We start from the raw sequence: 22,996 nt of genomic DNA on the forward strand, positions 1-22,996 counted from the left end.
AGGGCCAGGACTGGAGTGAGGTGGGTGAGGCCTTGGGGTGCACAGTTTAAGGAGGTACTGCCCTTGGGGTTGAAAAAGTGCAGGGTGGGCACCTTACTTGCCTCACCCTCCTCCTGGCCCTGGATGGTGTTCTGTGAAGCAAGGGTCTGTGGTTAGCGGGGATAGAGGCACCAGCTTGCACACCATATCTCCCTGCACGTTACTGCAGAGCCTTGAATAAAGGAGTGTGCACTGCGTATTTCTAAGTAAGGAGGTGGCTGATAAGAGGGGCAGCATCCCAAACTCTTGAACCACAGAGTCTTTTTTTACACAGGAAAGAAAGGGCTTTGTTTTCAGAGGGTGTTGCATTTGGAAGCAGAGCAGTAGATACACATTACCTCTCCATCTACCTCTTTACATAATTATCTCTTTATATACTGTCTCTGAACCTAGTCTGGCCCATAGTGCTCTGTAGAGCATGGGGACCCAGTCAAGAGTCTCGGCAGCTGCTTCACATTTGAATGGCACTTGTAAACGGATGGTCATTTCATTTTCAGAATACTCCCTGTTAACTCATCCTAAAGTAATCCAGGGCAGTAGATTACCCATATGTTAAAAAGTTAGAACTGCCCTTTCCAATATGAGTTGGAGAACTATAACCATACCATAACAAATATGGTAGCCATTAGCCACTGCTGGTTATTTACATTAAAATTAATTAAAATGAAATAAAATTAGAACTTGAACTTCTTGGTCCTCATTTCAAGTGCTCCACAGCCAGATGTGGCTGGTGGCTACCATGTTGGATAGCACAGACATAAAACATCTCCATCCTGCAGAAAGCTCTGTTGACAGTGTTAATAACTTGCCCAAAGCTCCACTCCATGGCCTTTTGCAGGCTGATGTGATATCAGAACTGGAATTCTGGGCCTGAGACCTCTGAGCAGACTGCCCCAGGAAAGGAGCTGCTCCCCTCCAACCGAGACTGTGCACCTGAATGGCCCGCAGTCGAAGGAGGGCGGAAGGGACATGATGGTGTAGGCCACGGGCAGGAGGCTGAGGAAGAGCACCAGCAGCAGGAGGCCCATGTAGAAGTTGTTGGAGCGGGAGGCCTTGAACACGCGTTCGTGGGGGACGTTGCTGCTCATCACTGCCCAGCACTGGAAGTACATGGAGGTCAGCAGGCGTAGCACATTAATGCCCACCAGTCCCGGGGCATAGAAGGAACCCATCCTGGAAGGGCAGAGATGGCACACCTGGTTGACTAGACAGCAGGAGAGGCCAGGGAAAGACGGCAGAAGGAAATGGGGCTGATGGGCTAGGGGCAGGAGGCCTTGCTGCTTTCCCTGTAGGTCCCAAGGGAAGGGATCTCCCACTTAGCCAGGACATTTATCACCAAGCCATAGCCATCCATTCCTCAGGACAGGGATGTTCTAAGCATTACTGGCTTGGGTTCTGGCCAGGATTTTACCACTGCCCCACCTCCAGCCATGAAGCAAATTACATGGCCTCCTGTTACTCTGTGGTCTCCATTAAACTGCGCTGCTGCTCAGAAAAGTATCAGAAGTCCTTAAATTAAAAGAATTGGATATTGGCTTGCAATGAGCCTGTGGAAGCCTTTGCCCAGTTCCCTGGTGGCTCAGATGGTAAAGAAACTGCCTGCAATGCAGGAGACCCAGGTTCAATCCTTGGGTCTGGAAGATCCCCCAGAGAAGGAAATGGCAACCGACTCCAGTATTCTTGCCTGGAGAATCCCATGGACAGAGGAGTCTGGTGGGCTACAGTTCATGGGGTCACAGAGTCGGACATGATTGAGCAACTAACACACTTGAAAGCCTTTGGCTGAAGTTAGGCAGCTTCCTTAGTTCAGTTCCTAAGGCAGTTCCTTAGTTCCTTCCCTCTTTCCTATCTTTCCTCCCCACCGCTTCCTCCTGCCTCCCTTTCTTTCTCTTCCTTCCTTCCCATCCTACTTTTTCCTTTTTTCTTTCTTGCTTCTCTCCTCTCTCTTTCCTCCCTCTTCCTTTTTTCCTTCTCTCTCCTTCACTCTTCTCTCACCTTGCTATGTACATGGTAGCAACAGAGTGGGCCAGACACCATCCTGGTTCAAATCTAGTCCTGCTCAAGTGAAGGAAAGGAGCTCAGAGAGGCCAGATGACTTGCCCAGCCTCTCTCCTGCTGACTGAGAGGCTAAGCCTGGGATTCCAGCTTTTTGACTTCCCAGATGAGCTGATGCCCAGAGGAAATGAATAACTCACCAGATCATTCCTTGGTTGAAGATCAAACCAAGCACATTTCCACTAATATCAAACTCAGCATATGAGGGCTGGAGGGAAAGAGAGAAAGAGGAGAGAGAGAGAAAGTCTGTTAGGTGGTGTCAGCCAGATCCCACTACCAGCCAACCGACCAAGCCACTCCACCCCAAAGAGCCTGCTCTGGTGAGCAGAGAGGAACCTCAGATTCAGGGTTCTATTTCTTTAACATGTTTTCAACTTTTTAAAAAGAGCTTTTTTTTTTCCTTAAGATTTATTTATTATTTATTTATTTTTGGCTGTGCTGGGTCTTCATTGCTGCTTGTGGAGAGCTTGTTGCTGCTCTTCGGTTGTGCCAAGCAGGGGCTACTTTCCAGTTGCAGTGTGCGGGCTTCTCATTGCAGTGGTTTCTCTTGTTGCAGAGCACATGGCTTTGCAATGTGCCTGGGCTTTGGTAGTTGCAGCTCACAGGCTCAGTAGAGCACAGGTTCAATACTTGTGGTTGAACCACGGGTTTAGTTGTCCTGTGGCATGTGGGATCTGCCTGGACTAGGGATTGAAACTGTGGTCCTGAACTGGCAGGCAGATTCCTTACCATTGAGCCAACAGGGAAGCCCCTAAAAAGAATTTTAAATTTCTCAAACTTGAAGCATTCTTCAATGTCTTCTTCAATTTAAAAAATGAGATTTTTTTTTGGAAAATCCATGGTGGTCCAGGGATTAGGGCTCCTTCGTTCTGCTGCTGGGGGTCCAGGTTCAATCCCTGGTAAGAGAACTAAGATTCCACAAGCCACAGGGTGTAGTCAGATTTAAAAAAAATGAGAGAGAATTTTACCATTTAGGGCCTGCAGGTTGACAGTGTGTTCTTGGGACACCCCCTAAGAGAATGTTTTATCAATGCTTTAATCAGAAATGTATCTTGAAATTATGATCAAGTAATCTAAAGTGTAAATAAAATAAATAACAAAATGCAAATAATTAAACGAGGAGTCAAATGTAAAGAAAGCTTTAAAAGCAAACAAAATAAATCAATCACTCCTCCAATTCTCTTTTCTCCTTCTCATCTTCCTCTTGGAAAGTAGTGAGCTCAGACAGATTCACATTTTCAACCTGACTCTGATTTTCAGAGTTTTGGAGATTAGTCAATTGTTTGAAAGGATACAAAGTGTGTGAGCAGAGGGGAGCTTCAGTGGGGAGCTGGGGTCTTTGTGAGGCCAGTTTAAACCTGCTTCCTGATTTGTCTTCCAGCTATGGAGATAAAAAGTGACAGGAATGAGAGAAGAGGAAAACAAAGTGAGGAGAGAGAAAAGGAAGGTCACATGAGTGTGGATCAAAGGAGGAAACATGCCAAATCCAAATACAGGAAGGTTAAATCTTGGGGATTTAAAATTTGAAAATATTTAAAAAAACTTCTTTATCTATTGAATTTTGTGACTTGCCTAGAAAAAAATGAAATACTTTACTACTTCACAGAGTGGAGATTGACATTAAACATCTAAATGTCAGAATAATAGAATGCATCTAACTATATCAGAGAGGATGGTTGGAATGCCTTTCTGCAGAATGTTCAGGAAATGGTGACCTACAAATCCAGCCTCCAGGTCCCAGCACCAGCAGTAGTTCATGAACCGGACAAAACAAGCCCGCAGGAAGTCGCCCAGCAGGATGGTGATATACGTTACCAGCATGTCGGACACTGTCAGCCTCATGAATTCCTGCAAAAAGGAACAAAGCGAAAGGGGGTGGTCAGGGTTTGACCATGCCCACTTCTCCCAACTGACTGCAGCCATGCCATGCTCCCCAACTCCATATTCCTTTTTGTGACTCTCTGATTGATAGTAGCAGAATGGTGGTGCAGATAAGACTCCATGCTTTGAAAAATGCTTACTACAGGTTCCAGTTAAGTTAGTTACAAGTTACTAATTTATTGCTTTGAATAGTCTCTGAACATTTTGATGTTGACATTAACCTTGCAAGTTTATTGGGAAGCTTAATGATTATGCATACAAATTTTCTGGCAGTTGGTAACACCCAGTATTTGGTAGTTATCAGCACTATTGCATAAATGAAAGATCTGAAGGCTTACTCCTTGCTTCCCCCACCTGCTCTGAAGTACCATCTGTACCAACTAAGACTGAATCTGACCACTGTCCTTGGGGACAGCTGCTGACATTCTTCACCCCCTGCTGATTGATTTTTTTTTTTGGGGGGGGGTATGTAGAGAAAATAATCTAGGTTTTTTACAGAGGCACATGGAATAAGAGCTCAACGCAAAGAAACAAAGTTTTCTCTGCTTTGCAGAGTACATATAATTTATTAATTTTTTAAAAAGTTGAAAAGATCTACCAGACATCATTAAGCCTTCAAGACATCCAATAGACTTGGAGTTCCCAGGGGCATAGGGCCTGCTTTATTCATTTTTGTGTCTTCCAAGATGATTAATAAATGTTTGCTGGATGAACAGCTGATGAGTTTTTATGGTTTTTCCTCAATCCTAATGCTGTTAAGTAAAAGGCAAACCAACTTGTATTTGGTCTCCACATCTGTGCAAGGTGATGCTCTGGGGCCTGGGGTGGAGATGAACATGGGTAAGCAGGACATAACATTTCAAACCTATCATCACCAGCAAGCTCAGAAAGAAGCAAGCTTTAATCAGTGATGGGCATTCAGGGAGGAGTCAAGAGAGATGCCCTCCAAGGATGTGAGGTGGGAAAAGAGAAATTCTACAGCAGAATATTCCAAAGGAATCATGTAGGTAATGAACTCTTCTGTCTTCCAAAGAGGGTGGGTTTTACTCATGTGAAGACTTTCTCTGTTACACAGCTGTGATGGGTTTAGAAATGTGAGTTGCTCTTCACATTAAAGATGAAGAGGACTTGATGAGAATGGGGTACTTTGAACCAGAGAACATGAGAAGTGGTGAGTCTTAGCCCTCCATGAAGCAAGTAGAGAGAAAATCCCCCAGGACCCTGTGGGAAACAGACTCTGCAGCAGGAAAATATCTGTTATTGGACCTGCAGGCAGTGTTTGTCAGGGTGTATGATTACTCCCCTCTTCCACTGGACTTCATTACCCTCAGTTAAAAACATTATTTTCTAAAGCTCTGCTGCTGCTAAGTCGCTTCAGTCGTGGCCGACTCTGTGCGACCCCATAGACGGAAGCCCACCAGGCTCCCCCGTCCCTGGGATTCTCCAGGCAAGAACACTGGAGTGGGTTGCCATTTCCTTCTCCAATGCATGAAAGTGAAAAGTGAAAGTGAAGTCGCTCAGTCGTGTCCGACTCTTCGTGACCCCATGGACTGCAGCCTACCAGGCTCCGCCGTCCATGGGATTTTCTAGGCAAAAGTACTGGAGTGGGTGCCATTGCCTTCTCTGTCTAATGCTCTAGGGGTGCATTAGATTATTCAGCAGTGACAGGTGAATAGAAACCCCATGCAAAGAGATGCAGCTGAGGAGGAGATGGCAGCTGATCCCTATGTTACCCGTGAATACTTCAGATTTCTGCCTGTGAAAACAAAGAACACTAGCCCTAGAAATCTGCACCATGAAAGTACAAGGACAGTAGTGAAAGTGGGTAAGCGGAAATGGTTGTTGTTAATTTTTGACTTTCTAATGAAAACCTTTAATTCTCTTTACAGAAAAATGCACAGATGCATATACACACAAAATCCTGTACCCAGTTTTTAGGATTATCTATTTATGATTTCCAGGTGGAGAACCTCAGGCTTTTAGTGAAATCTGCAGTAAAACTCTAAATAAATTCAAGTGGTATAGATTGGCAGATGGAAGACATAGAGAAATGTGTGAGACGCTGAGAAAAAGGGCAATGTGAAAAGGTGGAACTTTCCTAAGACATGCTGGCTTGATATTTTGGAGACATGGAAACATCAAGGAAGGGATAACAAAGAACTGAGAATAGGGACCGTCTTATCAGGAGAGCATAATTACTCACAATGCCCACAGCCGTCTCCCAGCAAGAACCCCGGGGCACATCTGCAGGGTGCAGGGGGGGCCGGGGGACACTCTCATTCCAACCTGAGGAGTTGTAGTAGTGAAACAGAGTCCAGTGAGTGATGTTCTTTATCGTCTCTTCATTAGAAAGCTAGAAGGGAAGATGGAGATGTGGGGTTGGAAAGAGCCAGGGAAGGTTCAACAGTTTCTACAGAAAGAACAATTCAAGCCAGCATATGCCACAACCCTACCATCTAGCCTCTGCCCTATCCCTTAACAGGGTCTCTCCAGAACTGCCCTCCCCAGCCTTTCAATCTATAGAGAAGAGGCGGGGGCAACTGGCTGAAGTCCCTGGGTCTTTTCCAGGAATTTTTCTTCTTTAAGTTATTACTCATCCATCCAAGTATACATTCTTATTTTGAGATTAATTTATTCTGGGCATATAAGGCAATGGAGACACAAGAGTGACATAGAAATGAATGGAGTTTACCTCAGAAAATTGCCAGTCTGGAAAATGATACTTACACTTCCTCAGTCTAGTAGTAAGTGAGAGAGATGAACAGACACTTGCAGAACAGAGTGATAAAAGCTGTGGGAAATTTTCTCTGGGGACTGAGGAAATCCACTTCAGACCATGGGGCTCTTTCCTGGAGGTGGGGACATCTGAGCCAAACTGCAGAAGGATAACTCAACTAGTCAAACACAGGGAGGAGAGGGGAGAGTGAGGCAAGAGAGGAGGAAATCTGAGCTCAGAAGGGTGAGGCAGTTTATTAGGGTAGGAGGGAAGTGAGAGATGCAGATGGAGGGCAGGCAAGGGCCAGATCCAGTCACTACTATGCTTAGAATCTTCCAGCAGCTTCTTGTTAATCTCAGGAAAATTCATGAGGAGGGAGGCATGGGAAAGAGGACCATCACCATCTGACCCTTGTCCAGTTTCCTGCCCTTCATGCACTTGTTCAGCTAATTCACAGTTCTCTATTTGCATAAGCTCTTTCCTCTGATTTTTTCCAGTGTCTGCTAAGATCCCTCATGGTGAGGTCTGCAGCCCCTCCTGTGCACTGTCCTGCTGCCCTGGGCTCACCCCCACTGAAGCACCTGGCCCAGAGTGCTGTGATGAATGAGTCTGTCTCCCCTGGAACAGGACTGTGTCTTGCTGTTTGCTGTACCCCCAGGGCCTGACTTGGTGGGTGCGCCATAACTGGTGAGCAGGGATGAAAGGGTAACTCAACCATTATTTATCATTTCAATGGACACTTGTCAGCTAGTAAACATATGGCAGCTAAGAAACAGTACTGGAAAGGCTGCAGACAAAATATTAAGGTTATCAAAGGACTAGAGGAGGATGTGAAAAAAGATAGCCTATGAAGAAGACAGTAAAGAACTGAAGCAAAACGTTAACAGTTGGGTCATAGGAATCTGGTGACATTTTTTCTTCATTTTATTTTTCTGACCTTTCTAAAATTTACTTAATATAAATCATACACAAGGAAATTATTATATTTAAAAAAGCAACATGGTGGATACTAGGAATTGGGAAGAAGTTTGTGGTCTCTACCTTCAGCTGGATGTCATCCATCAGGGCCAAGAGAAAGGTGTAGAGGTTTCCCAGGAAGAGTGCAAAGATGCGCCCCAGCTGCCACTTCAATCCAATGCGTGGGTGGTAATTCTCCAGGGCGGCAATAGTTTCAAACAGAGGGGGACAAAACATCCCAAGCAGAGACATCACAATTTCTACCTGGAAGTCAGGAGAGCTGGGCTAGCTTGTCATCAATGTCACTTGGTTGTCCACCACCTCTGTACCCTCAGGGTCATGCATCTCCATCTCCCGGTTGCCTGCCCCCTCCTCTGCCTCTAGAAAAGCCCCACCTGGGGCCTCCACAACTTGCTGTGTGACCCTGACATAGGAACCAATATGCCCTGGGACTGCTTGTCACAATGATTGTTACCAGCAGCATTGATAAAAATAGCAATCTTTGAGAAGGAAATGAATTAACACATGGGACAGTGCTTTGTGTTTGGTAAAAGTTGTGTATCATTAAGAGTCATCTCATCTCAGGAGAATGGAAGACCAGAAGCTGAAATCATGGAACAAAATCAACAGTAGAGGTATGTGGTGTGGGGTGTGACCTTTGGGGTCAGCTCTCTGGGTTTTGGCCCCTGCTCTATTGCTTGCTGGCTTTGTAATTTAGAGAAAGTTACATAATTTCTCTGAGCTTCTTGTTTCTTTGTGTGTAAAATGGTGATGGTGGACTTCGTTGTAAGAATCAGGGGATAAGTCATAAGCCGACAGCACAGAACCGGTAAGAACTAAATTTTGGCTTCAACTTTGGGAAAATCCTGACTCAAATAATGGAACTGCCAGCCACAGTAGAACATTCTCTCTGCCACTGATTCTGCCCACCTAGTGGAGAGTATCCTGAACTGCTGATCAAAGTGCAGGTTGATCAGCTCTTCTGGACTGTGGCTCACTCCCCTCCACCCTCTCACACTGACCTTTGGGTTGGCTTCTCATGACCTTCATTCCTCCAGCCCTGCTCACGCAGTTCTTCCCACCTAGAAAGCCATCCTGGCATCACATCCACCACGGCCCTTCTCTAACGTTTGTCTGATGCTCAGCTTGGTTCCTGCCTTTGCCATAATAACCCCCAGTCTCTCTGGCTCACATGGGCTTTCCCACCTGTCACACATCTGAAATGCAAAACATCTTATTTGATCACATTCCTCCTGCCTATTACTGGTTGTGCCAAAGTTTATTCTTGCCAAACCTGCTTCCTGAGGAGACTGGCAATTCCATTAAAGGCAGAATTCATCTTGAGCATCTTTGTATTCTTCTCATAGCTTAGTGTTTTAGAAATTAAGTGTAAATATCATTTTAAAAAAACTCAATCTGATTATCACTGACTTTGAGCTATAGCTTTCATTCATTCACATTCATTGAAATCACTGATACATTTATATTTAAGTCTATCTGATTTTGTGCTTTATATTTGTCCTGCCAGTTTCACATTTCCTTTTTTATCCTTTCTTGCCTTATGATGGAAGGAAGATTCTTTCTTCTTTGGGTCAGTAATATTTTCTGGGCTTAGCAAGATGGTTCTTCTGCTGGTCTCACCTGGGTTCATTCATGTATTAATATCTATAGTCAGCTGATGGCTGATGTTTTCATTTATACATCTGGTGGTGGATCTGCTATCACCTAGGGTGATGAGAAAATTGGGCCATGTGTCTCTCATCATTTAGGAGGGCAACCTGGCATCATCCACATGATGGATATTTCAGGTTCCCAAGAAAGCAAGTTCCAAAACACAAGCACTTTTCAAGTCTGCTTGTATCATGGTGATGGAAGCAAGGTCTGATGCTGTAAAGAGCAATATTGCATAGGAACATGGAATGTTAGGTCCATGAATCAAGGCAAATTGGAAGTGGTCAAACAGGAGATGGCAAGAGTGAATGTCGACATTTTAGGAATCAGTGAACTAAACTGGACTGGATGGGTGAATTTAACTGAGATGACCCTTATATCTACTACTGTGGGCAAGAATCCCTTACAAGAAATGGAGTAGCCATCAAAGTCAACAAAAGAGTCTGAAATGCAGTACTTGGATGCAATCTAAAAAATGACAGAATGATTGCTGTTCATTTCCAAGGCAAACCATTACCATCATGGTAATCCAAGTCTATGCCCTGACCATTAATGCTGAAGAAGCTGAAGTTGAACGGTTCTATGAAGACATACAAGACCTTCTAGAACTAACACCCAAAAAAGATGTCCTTTCATTATAGAGGACTGGAATGCAAAAGTAGGAAGTCCAGAAACACCTGGAGTAACAGGCAAATTTGGCCTTGGAGTACAGAATAAAGCAGGGCAAAGGCTAATAGAATTTTGCCAAGAGAACACACTGGTCATAGCAAACACCCTCTTCCAACAACACAAGAGAAGACTCTACACATGGACATCACCAGATGGTCAACACCGAAACCAGACTGATTGTATTCTTTGCAGCCAAAGATGGAGAAGCTCTATACAGTCAGCAAAAAACAAGACCAGGAGCTGACTGTGGCTCAGATCATGAACTCTTTATTGCCAAATTCAGACTTAAATTGAAGAAAGTAGGGAAAACCACTAGACCATTCAGGTATGACCTAAATCAAATCCCTTATGATTATACAGTGGAAATGAGAAATAGATTTAAGGGACTAGATCTGATAGACAGAGTTCTTGATGAACTATGGATGGAGATTTGTGACATTGTACAGGAGACAGGGATCAAGACCATCCCCAAGAAAAAAAAAAAGCAAAATGGCTGTCTGAGGAGGCCTTACAAATAGCTGTGAAAAGAAGAGAAGCAAAAAGCAAAGGAGAAAAGGAAAGATATACCCATTTGAATGCAGAGTTCCAAACTATAGCAAGGAGAGATAAGAAAGCCTTCCTCAGCGATCAAGGCAAAGAAATAGAGGAAAACAATAGAATGGGAAAGACTAGAGATCTCTTCAAGAAAATTAGAGATACCAAGGGAACATTTCATGCAAAGATGGGCTCAATAAAGGACAGAAATGGTATGGACGTAACAGAAGCAGAAGATATTAAGAAGAGGTGGCAAGAATACACACAAGAACTTTACAAAAAAGATCTTCATGACCCAGATAATCATGATGGTGTGATCACTCACCTAGAGCCAGACATCCTGGAATTTGAAGTCAAGTGGGCCTTAGGAAGCATCACTACGAACAAAGCTAGTGGAGGTGATGGAATTCCAGTTGAGCTATTCCAAATCCTGAAAGATGATGCTGTGAAAGTGCTGCACTCAATGTGCCAGCAAATTTGGAAAACTCACCAGTGGCCACAGGACCAGAAAAGTCAGTTTTCATTCCAATCCCAAAGAAAAGCAATGCCAAAGAATGCTCAAACTACCACACAATTGCACTCATCTCACATGCTAGTAAAGTAATGCTCAAAATTCTCCAGGCCAGGCTTCAACAATACATGAACCGTGAAGTTCCAGATGTTCAAGCTGGTTTTCAAAAGGCAGAGGAACCAGAGATCAAATTGCCCACATTTGCTGGATCATCAAAAAAGCAAGAGAGTTCCAGAAAAACATCTATTTCTGCTTTATTGACTATGCCAAAGCCTTTGACTGTGTGGATCACAATAAACTGTGGAAAATTCTGAAAGAGATGGGAATCCCAGATCACCTGACCCGCCTCTTGAGAAACCGGTATGCAGGTCAGGAAGCAACAGTTAGAACTGGACATGGAACAACAGATTGGTTCCAAATAGGAAAAGGAGTACGTCAAAGGTGTATATTATCACCCTGCTTATTTAACTTATATGCAGAGTACATCATGAGAAACGCTGGGCTGGAAGAAGTACAAGCTGGAATCAGGATTTTCGGGAGAAATATAAAAAACCTCAGATATGCAAATGACACCACCCTTATAGCAGAAAGTAAGAAGAACTAAAGAGCCTCTTGATGAAAGTGAAAAAGAGTGAAAAAGTTGGCCTACAGCTCAACATTCAGAAAACTAAGATCATGGCATCTAGTCCCATCACTTCATGGCAAATAGATGGGGAAACAGTGGAAACAGTGTCAGACTTTATTTTTCTGGGCTCCAAAATCACTGCAGATGGTGACTGCAGCCATGAAATCAAAAGACGCTTACTCCTTGGAAGGAAAGCTATGACCAACCTAGACAGCATATTCAAAAGCAGAGACATTACTTTGCCAACAAAAGTCTGTCTAGTCAAGGCTATGGTTTTTCCAGTAGTCATGTATGGATGTGAGAGTTGGACTATAAAGAAAGCTGAGTGCCAAAAATGGATGTTTTTAACTGTGGTGTTGGAGAAGACTCTTGAGAGTCCCTTGGACTGCAAGGAGATCAAACCAGTCCATCCTAAAGGAAATCAGTCCTGAATATTCATTGGAAGGAGTGATGCTGAAGCTGAAACTCCAATACTTTGGCCACTTAATGAGAAGAACTGACTCATTGGAAAAGACCCTGATGCTGGGAAATATTGAAGGCAAGAGGAGAAGGGGATGACAGAGGATGAGATGGTTGGATGGCATCACCAACTTGATGGACATGAGTTTGAGTAAACTGTGGGAGGTGGTGATGGACAGGGAGGCCTGGCGTGCTGCAGTCCATGGGGTTGCAGAGTCAGTCATGACTGAGCAACTGAACTGAACTGAACTGTATCATGGTTGTTATTGTTTCACTGACTAAGGAAAGGTGTTGGGAAACAGATTTCACGTCTTCATGGGAGGGGCTATAAAATCACATTTCAAAAAAAAATGTGCATATAAGGATGGGAAGAACTTGTAGCCATTTTTTCCAACTACCACAGATGTCAAATTCCTGAGATTTATAGGTTCAATGTAATCACAATAAAACCTTAATATGTTTTATTGTCAATCTTGATGAGAGAACTCACTCTATCAGGTATCAAGACATACTACAGAGTCACAGTTTATCAATATGTTATTAGTGCAAGAATAAACAAATAGACCAGTGGAACAGAAAGGCAGCCCAGAATCACACCCATGCAGTACTAGACAACTGACTTATGATCTACGGCTCTGTAGAGACCTGAGGAAAGGACCATCTTTTTAAAAAATTCATGTTATGACAACTGGCTACTTAGCTGACTGACATGTTAATTGAATCCAGCTTTATCCAGTTATGAAAGCCTAATAACAGGTGACTGTTCAAGATGTTCATGTTACTTGGCTTGAAAGCAATGTAATTTCACTTTTTAAAATAAGTCCCACGGTCCAGATGAATGGCATAGGAACAGGGTAATTTCAGGATATTCACTTCAGCAGATATACCATCTTACCTCATTTCTTTCGTACCAGCTGACATTCTGCATTTTGGAAAATTCCTGGGATCGCTTCACCACAAAGTAAATGAGGTACCCACTTCCACACAAGCAGCAGATGATGAGAAAGTTGGCCAGGACACGGAGAAATCTTGTCAGATGGACATTTTCTTCTTTGTTACTCTCTTGTTCATCCACTATTGACTCCTGGATGGTGAAAATGAAATGTGAATTATAACAAGGAATTGTCATTCGGTTCCTGAGATGACTACTTTTCATATTTTCAGAAATTAAATAATTGGGGTGGTAGAGAGCACTGCTGTCTCATGGGAGTTAGTTCTTTAAGAAAATATACTTTGAATAGGTGAGGGAGATTAAGAGGCACAAATCTCCACTTGCAAAAAAAGTTAGTCATGAGTATGAAATGTACAAATGTACAAAATGTACAAATATCTTTGGTGACATATTATGACTAGACTTACCACGGTGACCGTTTTGAATTGTATAGAAATATTGAATCACTATGCTGTACAACAAGAAGTAACACTGAATTGTAGGTCAGTTATATTTAAACAAACAAACAAACTTATAGAAAAAGAGATCAGGTTTGTGGTTACCAGAGGTAGGGGTTGGAGGCAGAGGGAGAACTAGATGAAGGTAGTCAAAAGATACAAACTTCTAGTTATAAGATAAAGAAGTCCCAAAGTACAACATGATGAACCTAATTAACACTACTGTGTATTATATACGAAAGTTGTTAAGAGAGTAAATCCTAAGTTCTCATTACAAGGAAAATTTTTTTCTTTAATTTTGTATCTATATGAGATGATGGATGTTCACTAAACTTATTGTGTTAATCATTTCATGATGTAAGTCAAAGCATTATGCTGTACAACTTAAACTTATACAGTGCTGTCTTTCAATTGTATTCCAATAGAACTGGAAGGAAAAAAAGGAATCTTAAAAAATTACATTTTTTGTTGTTACTTCTATTTCGGTACATGTAATGACAAAAGCTTAGATTTATTGGAAACTTACTGTATGTCAGCTGCAGTGCTAAATGCTTTCCATGCATTATTCTTCTTAGTCCCAACAGCAAACCAATAGTAGTTACTGTTATTACCCACATTACAGATACTAATGCCCAGAGAGATTTTTCTAAGCCACTGGGATTATTTTAAATCTACAGATCAAATAGATTAAAATTGAATCTTAAAATATCGAGTCTTCTAAGCCAGGGGCTGGCTTTTTCTATAAAAAAGTTCTGGCCAAACTTTTTTCTATTAAAAAATCAGAAAGTGAATAGTTTTGGTTTTGCAGGCCACATGGTGTCTTTCATAACTACTTAACTGTGTTGCTGTAGCATGAAAGGAACTATAGACAATATATAATAAATTGGCATGACTTTATTTCAATAAAATCTTATTTATAAAAATAGACAGCAGGCTGGATTTGGACCCAGGGCTATAGTTTGTTGATCCCTGTTTTAATCCATGGGCATGGTATATTTCTCCATTTATTTAGAGTTTATTAATTCCTTTCAGCAATGTTTTATACTTTTTTGGTGTAGGCAGCTTTGCACACTTTTTTTGGTGTGTGAAATCCATTCCTTGGAATTTTTTATACTTTATGTCATTTTATTGTACTTTGTGTCATTTTATTATAAATGGAATGAAATTGCTTTCTAATTGTTTGCTGCTAGTGTATACAAATACAATAGATTTTTTATTATTAAACTTATACCCTGCATTAGTACGTTTTTTATTGTATGTGAAATTAGAATGTGGCACAATTAGTATGTGGCAGAATAAGGGTGGAAAACGAGGTCCCCCGGACACAAAAGTCCTGGAAGGAGATCTTTCTTTACTTTTTCAAAGTTGAATATAATCTACAATGTTGTATTAATTACAACTGCACACCAAAGTGATTCAGTTAAATATGTATACATTCTTTTTTAGAAAAACATTCTTTCCAATATTGTTTATCACAGGAAATTGAATATAGTTCTCTAGGCTATACAGTAGGACCTTGTTGTTTATCTATTCCATATATAAAGGCTTACATCTGCTAAACCTGAACCCCTACTCTACCCCTCCCCCAGCCCCCTCCCCCTTGGAACCACAAGTCTGTTCTCCACATCTGTGAGTCAGTTTCTGTTTCATAGGTAGGTTCATCTGTGTCATATTTTAGACTCCACATATAAGAGATCTCATACGGTATTTTTCTCTTTCTGACTTGACTTAGTGTGATAATCTCTAGTTGCATCCATGTTGCTGCAAATGGCATTATTTCATTCTTTTTTATGACCAAGTAGTATGTGTATATATTACATCTTCTTTATCCATTCACCTATAGTTGGACATTTAGATGTTTCCATATATTGGCTAATGTGAATAGTGCTTCTATGAACACAGTAGTGCATGTATCTTTTTAAATTATAGTTTTGTCTGGCTATACGGCCAGGAGTGGGATGCTGGATCATATCGTAATTCTACTTTTAGTTTTCTGAGGAACATCTATACTGTTTTCAATAGTGGCTATACCAACTAACATCCCTACCAACAGTGAAGGAGGGTTCCCTTTTCTCCATACCCTCTCCAGCATTTGTTATTTGTAGATTTTTTTCATGATGGCCACTCTAACTGGTGTGAGGTGACACCTCATTGTAGTTTTGATTTGCATTTCTCTATTAATTAGCAATGTTGAACATCTTTTCATGTGCCTGCTGGCCATCTGTATGTCTTCTTTGAAACCATTCAGAGTTCTTGATAGTCCAATGCTTCTCCTGTCTGATCAGTCAGACTTTGTTACTCCAGGACCTTACAGGGGTCAGATCTACACCACAGCAGTGCTTGATGGTCTTGTCTTCTTCCCTCTCCTCTCTCTTGGCCCTTCTGGGAGGAGAATGGACTGCTGCCCACTGATACCAGTTGTTGCTTGCAGAAGGCAGGTAAACCCACCAGGGACAGGGCTTGAGTCATGAGCCCCAGAGTCCTCTAGGTTTGACAGTTGTTGGAGCAGGGAGCTGGCTCAGTTCTCCCATCCACAGCAATGGGGAGCCTGTGATGGAGCATCTAAGGGCAGGGTAGGGATCAACAGGGTTTTTGACCCTTCCTCCAGGACTACTAGAGAGAGGCAAAGCAGGTCAATGCCTATGAAGCACTTTGAACATCTAGGAAGGAGAAGGCTTCTCCTCTGAATATGTTAAAAGCCAAAATAATATACTTATATAACAGGGCACATGTTGTGAGAACTGTGTGCATTAATGTATTTTAACTGCCTGATGAGTTAGTTGAAGCTGAACCTGAACACAATAACTGTTAGTTGATTGAAAAATCTCCTTCCTTCTCTTAAGGCAATAAAAATAACAAAACAAAAATAAATAAATGGGGCCTAATCAAACTTATAAGCTTTTGCACAGCAAAGGAAACCATAAAAAAAAAAAAAAAGACAACCTACAGAATGGGAGAAAATAATAAATTTTGGAGAGGATGTGGAGAAAAGGGAACCCTCCTACACTGTTGGTGGGAATGTAAGTGGTTGCAGCCACTATATGCTTGCACGCTAAGTTACTTCAGTCGTGCCTGACTCTTTGTGACTCTATGGACTGTAGCCCTCCAGGCTCCTCTGTGCAAGGGATTCTCCAGGCAAGAATACTGGAGTGGGTTGCCATGTCCTCCTCCAGGGGCTCTTCCTGACGCTGGGATCAAACCCACATTTCTTATGTCTCCTGCATTGGCTACCTGGGAGCTGTCACTATGGAGAACAGTAAAACTAAAGTAGAACTACCACATGATCCAGCAATCCCAATCTTGGGCATATATTTGGAAAACATGAAAACTCTAATTCAAAAAGATATAAGCATCCCGATGTTCCAAGCAGCACTATTTACAACAGCGAAGACAAGAAAGCAACCTAAGAATCCATTCACAGATGAATGAAAAAAGAAGATGTGGTACATATGAAAAATTATATATTAAAAAGGATGAAAATTTTAAAAGCCATAAAAAAGAATGAAATAGTGCCTTTTGCAGCAACATGGATGGATCCAGAGATTATCATAGAAAGTGAAGTAAATCAGAGACAGACAAATGTCATGATACTGTTTATATGTGGAGTCTAAAAAATGATAAAAATAAACTTTTTTTCCCTCAAAACTGAAACAGACGCACAGACTTAGAAAACAAACTTATGTTTACTAAAGGAGATAGCAGGGGGATAAATTAGGAGTTTGGGACTGGTAGATGCAAACTACTGTTATATATAAAATAGATAAACAGCAAGGTCCTACTGTATAGCATAGGGAATCATATTCAATATCTTGTAATAACCTATAATGGAAAAGAATATGAAAATGAATATATACATATAATTGAATCATTTTGCTGTACAACAGAAACTAACACAACGTTGTAAATCAAATATACTTCAGTTAAAAGTAAAGAACCCTGAATGGTACCCTGAGTGGTATACACGGTCATGGAGGGAAAAACTGAGATGTGCAGTGCTTCCCCCTTCATTCCAACTGCTTACCCTCAGGCTTGTTTTTGTTCTTTATTCTGTAGGCCGCCTCACATCTCTCTTGCGAGCAAATTAATAAGATAATTGAGTGTGGAATTATACATTTAACTGATTCCTTTATTCCCACACCCCCAAACCAGGGTTCTCAACTCTCTGTGGGTGTTCTAGTTGCCTGGGGAAGTTTTTTAAAAAAACCAATGCCAGGACCCCACCCTAGACCCATTATATGAGAATCTCTGGGGGTGGGGCCCAGAAGATTTTTTCAAGCGCCTCAGATCATGCAAATATGTGTAAAAATTGAGAACAGCTGCCCCAAGTGAGTCCTTTCACTTCCTCCTGCAGAAAGCAGTTCTGAGAGGAAAGAGGCAGGGCCCAGCATCCATGATTCTCAACCATATTAAGAAACAGATGGTGAGTACTACCCATGAGCATTCTTTCTTGAAGGCTTGAGAGCTAGGCTCCCACTTCAGGGAAAGCTCTTACCACAAACTAATTGGGGATCTTGTTTCCCATGCCCCGGCTGGGAGAACTCTCCCAGTGACCGGAGGGACTCAGAGTTCCCCAGGAAGTGGGAACGGCCCTGAGGTGACTACCTTGAAGCTGGTGGTGATGGAGGCATATTTGTTGTCAGCGGTCTCTGAATTCCCAATCAGGTAGTCCCAGCTGGTGAACATCTTGAAGCTGAATGTGAAGTTATCACTCTCCCCCTCGCTCGTGCTGCCCTGGTTGTTGCTGGCCATCCTGCAGGGCACAGACTGCTATCGTTAGGTCTGCTCTGTGTCTGCTGTGTCAGCCCAGTCTTGGGCACAGGTGGCAGATATCCAGTGAAGGAAAAGAGCTAAGACAGATTTGAGTCAGGCTACTGACAGCCAGAGCACCTTCCCCTCAAAGTCAGAGTGCCCTGTGAGCATACATGGAGTCAGTTGGATAACAAGAATCCAGCATGGGTTCAGGACACATAACCATGTTTTCTACCCTGACGTCTAAATTCTTGTGACTTGACTCACTTGCCAATGTTTTAGAACTCTTCTCACAGAGAACATCCCTTCCTTTTTTAAAATTTACTTCCATTACTTCTTTGCACATGTATTTTTTTATTTTTAAACTTTTCTGTTGGGGTATTTTATTGGGTTAGGAAGATCCCCTGGAGAAGGGAAAGGGTACCCACTCCAGTAGTCTGGCCTGGAGAATTCCATGGACTGTATAGAGCCTTTGTGACATGGAATCACAAAGAGCTGGCACAACTGGGCAAATTTCACTTTCGCCTTCATTGGGGTATAGCCAATTAAAAATATTGTGATAGTTTCAGGTGAACAGCAAAGGGACTCAGCCATATATAAACATATACATGTATCCCTTCTCCCTTGAACTCTCCTCCCATCCAGGCTGCCATATAACCGTGAGCAGAGTTCTCAGTTGTTCCTTGTTGGTTATTCATTTTAAATATAGCAGTGTGTAGATGTCTATCTCCCTAACTATCCCTTCCCCTCATCCTTCCCCCTAGCAACCATAAATTCAAGAACATCCCCTTCTAATTCATCTATTTTCTTGGATAAAAATTATATTTTTCTGATACAAAATTCAATAAGCCCTGAGGCAGTTGGTATTACAGCCAGATCATGCACACATCCTTTTATTAAGCAAGCTTGGAGGAAAGTACCTTGGAGCTGCTTTAATAGCCCCCTATTTCAACCTCCCTGTCCTCATTCTCTTTTTGTGCTTCCTGGAGATCCACCCTGGGAGAACCACGGAATCCCAGGCAGGGGTTCCATCATATGCAATGGGGCGTTTGCTTCTCTCTGACTCTGTCTGACATGTTGGCTTTTGGGATTTGCTGTTTCAGGGGCCTGGTTGCTTTAGTTAGCTTTTTGGTTCAACAGGGAAACATTCCATATCCTTACACTTTTCTGGGAAAAATGTAACAATGTCAGGGCTAAGAATAAAACCAACCCTGTCTCGCCTGCCCCCTTGTTTTTTTCCTTTTGCTTGATAGAGCTGGGTAGCCACATGTCATGTAGTGGTCACTGTCTCATGGCAGATAGGCTCTCATGAACAGCAGCATTTTCCTCTGAGTGGATGAGATAGAAAACCCAGCTGGGCCCGTCCATCGCCTTGCGGGGGTCCTGGCCGGGCTTCAAGGGCTCTCCGCTTCTGCTGCATACACAGCTGCTCTGCTCTTCTAGGATACGTGACCTCCGGTGGCCCTGCTGAAGGGGGGGCCTGGTGGTCAGGTCTGTGCACAGACTGTGCCCCCATCCTGCACAGCCTGTGCTGACTGGGATCCCCTGACTTAGAAGAAGGCAATCCGGAGGGGTAAGCCAAGTTTTTTTCTTCAGAGAATATGAATTAGGAGGCACAAATGTATTAAAGCACCATTTCTGACCACAGAGAAAAGCAGAGTTGGGGTCAGAGAGGACACCAAGGTTAGCCACTGCCACATACGCTGTGTGAAGCCTCATTGGCCTCATTTAGCCTCTTCGTAAGTGCCTCCTCAGCTCTCATGTGAGCTTACAGCAGAGGGTTTTTCTGAGGAAGCCAGGCTCTGAGGAAAACCGAAACAGGCCTCGAAAACTTCTCCAGCATTTTCTTACCAGGTACCATGTTCCTCTTCAAGCCATACTGTTTTGTTTTGTTTAAGATTTTAATCATTTCTATGTATTTATTTATGGCTGTCCTGAGTCTTCCTCACTCTGTGGGCCTTCTCTGGTTGTAGATAGCAGGGACTACTCTGCTGCGATTGCAGTGGTTTCTCTTGCTGCAGAGCATGGGGTCTGGGCATGTGGGCTTCAGTAGTTGTGGCTTCCAGGACCTAGAGTGCAGGTTCAATAGTTGTGGCACACGGCTTAGCTGCTCCATGTCTGGTAGGATCTTCCTGGATCAGAGATTGAATCTGTGCTTCCTGCACTGGCAGGCAGATTTTTTACCATTTAGGCACTAGGGAAGCCCTACACTGGCTTTTTTACTGTTTTGGGGGCCCAGTAGGATATTCACTGCCTCAGGGCCTTTGCACATGCTCTTGCTTTGTCTAAAGTGCTGTGCCAGCTTCTTCTAAAGGAGTGTCTATCCCATTTTCCAGAACTTCCCACATTAACCTGTATATATCTTTCATGCCTCGTATGACAATCTGCATTTGCTTTATTTGTTTCCTTGTTTTCTCTCTAAATCCTTGAGAAGACGGTAAGTAGGCACAGTGTGACCATAGGAGTGGGCTGTTTGTGGGAAGATTAAATGCCTGAAAATGAGATAATCATACTTACGATCTAATGACGATCATCAGACTGTAGCCGAACACGCTGACCCCCACCATGAAGTAAGCCATGGGCAACCTGTACCTCAGCCACCCGATGGTCCTCTGGTTGTTGTAGTAGCCATAGAAGAGAGCAGAATACTTCATGTAGCCCTGGGCGTCAGCAAAGCAAATGCTCTGGGTTAGTGAGCTTAGAGTGACAGTCATCAGACCCTCCTGTCCGACCTGGGGTTTCTTTTTCAGAGGTATGATGGGAGCTGGAGGGGAGGAAGGAAGGGCTCTGGACATTCTTGTTCTTCCCTTCACTCCCCTGGTTTGCTCCAGAGTCTGTGCAGGTCTCCACTCTCCCCTCTTTCCTTTCCCCTTCTATTTCTCCATTACACTGAGTACAGAGGACACGGAGATACAGAAGGGGGAGGAGATTATGGTTAACATTTGGGATGAATTAGGGATGAGGGATATTTGTGTGTGTGTGTCTGTGTGTGCCTGCACATACCACTCCAAGCTCCCCTCCGCTCTGCCTCCTGTGCCCAGGGTCTTAATTTAACGCTCTCGAACTAGATGGAAATCCATGAACTTTCTCAGTGTCTCAAAACTTCTAAAGAAAACTGTGTGATAAAGCTCACAATCTAACCTGAGTTTTAATTTCAGTTTGGTTCTGGGTATAATTTACTTTCCTGGAGGAGGGCATGGCAACCCACTCCAGTATTCTTGCCTGGAGAATCCCCATGGACAAAGGAGCCTGGTGGGCTACAGTCCATGGGGTCGCAAAGAGTCAGGCATGACTGAGAGACTAAGCACAAAAGCACAGGCACATAATTGACTTTAAGTGTAATTTTTAGGTGTATTTAGGTATAATATTAACTTAGAATTTTAGCACTTCTTTTGTATCTTTGCTGAACATAAAACATGGGATTATTCTGGCTTCACACAGATGTGTAGTTGGAGAGAGGAGCCAAATTTTAATAGTATTTTTCATATACTTGTGACTATTTCTTCTTTGATATTTTACCTCAACCCCATAACTAGTTCTTAAAAGTTAGCTATCATGTGGAATATGAATCATATAATGAACTTTTTATACCTTAAGATCCATTGCTCTCCCCCAAGTACTAAGTAATTGAAAAGGGAAAAATACTCACTTTACAGTAGAGAACTCTGGCAGATACCACTTTAACCAAGAGCTCAACATAATGTAACTCTGATTTGACACCCTGAGAAAGTCACATTACCTCTGTGGTATCCTTCCCAATGATGCATAACCTTAATACAATCATGAGAAAACATCAGACAAACCCAAATTCAGGGGCATTTTCCAAAAACAACTGATCAGCTATTCAAATGTGTCAAGGTCACTGAAAGATAGAGAATAGTCACAGGTTGGAGGAGAGTAAAGAGACTTGACAAATCAATGTGAGATTTTGAATTGGGTCCTGGGACAGAAAAAGAACATTAGTGGAAAAACAGGTGAAATCCAAATAAATACAGTATTTCAGTTAATAATACTGGATGAAGATTAATTTCTTAGTTTTGATGATTGTTCTATGGATATCATAGTGAATGGGTGAGTGGTATATGGGAACTCTCTGTAATATTTATGCAACTCTTCTATAAGTTTAAAGTTATCTCAAAATATAAAGTTTTAAAAAATCAATTGCTCTATCTTTTGCTATCAAGATGTGGGATCTTTCACTCACACATCATTTTGTATTGGTCATCTGGAAAGTTCACTGAGTTATGAACATACACCAAATGTCAACACATTTCTTATACAAGCAGTTTTCTCTTTTGTTTTAGCTTTGGCTGTGCCTCATGGCATGTGGGATCTTTAGTTTCCTGACCAGGGATTGAACCTGTGCCCCTGAAGTGGAAGCAGAGTCTTAACCACTGGACTCCCCAAAATCACATCTCCATTGATCTCATCAGAAAAGTATTTAACTACTGAGAAACTGCCATTGTCATGGTGGTGGATGTAAGTTTTCCAAAATTTCTATTTTTACTTGAAATATAAAAATTTATCCTTGGCAACAACAACAATACAACGTAGGATTATTGCTGAAAAAATTGTTGGTCTGGGGTGGGTAGGACATTTCAACAAGGGTTCTTGGGTGAAATAAAGAATAAAGAAGGGTTTTCCTGATGGTCTAGTTGTTAAGAATCCTCCTGCCAATGCAGGGGATGTGGATTAGATCTCTGGTCTGGGAAGATTCCACGTGCCATGGGGCAACTAAGTC

General features: G+C 42.4%; 1 protein-coding gene across 1 annotated transcript in view; it reads right to left on the reverse strand.

The window, feature by feature from the left end:
* The window catches only part of TMC2 (transmembrane channel like 2), a 97,516-nt gene that overhangs the window by 16,915 nt on the left and 57,605 nt on the right, over window positions 1-22,996 (reverse strand). The window contains exons 8-15 of the mRNA XM_061436760.1: window positions 20,773-20,915; window positions 18,109-18,256; window positions 13,013-13,201; window positions 7,733-7,912; window positions 6,179-6,328; window positions 3,814-3,942; window positions 2,235-2,302; window positions 973-1,212 (exon numbers count right to left, since the gene is read on the reverse strand). Of these exons, the coding sequence (XP_061292744.1) occupies window positions 973-1,212; window positions 2,235-2,302; window positions 3,814-3,942; window positions 6,179-6,328; window positions 7,733-7,912; window positions 13,013-13,201; window positions 18,109-18,256; window positions 20,773-20,915 (1,247 nt within the window). The remainder of the gene's footprint in view (window positions 1-972; window positions 1,213-2,234; window positions 2,303-3,813; window positions 3,943-6,178; window positions 6,329-7,732; window positions 7,913-13,012; window positions 13,202-18,108; window positions 18,257-20,772; window positions 20,916-22,996) is intronic.

This window comes from Bos javanicus, chromosome 13, assembly GCF_032452875.1.
Source record: "Bos javanicus breed banteng chromosome 13, ARS-OSU_banteng_1.0, whole genome shotgun sequence".
Classification (NCBI taxonomy): Eukaryota; Metazoa; Chordata; class Mammalia; order Artiodactyla; family Bovidae; genus Bos; species Bos javanicus.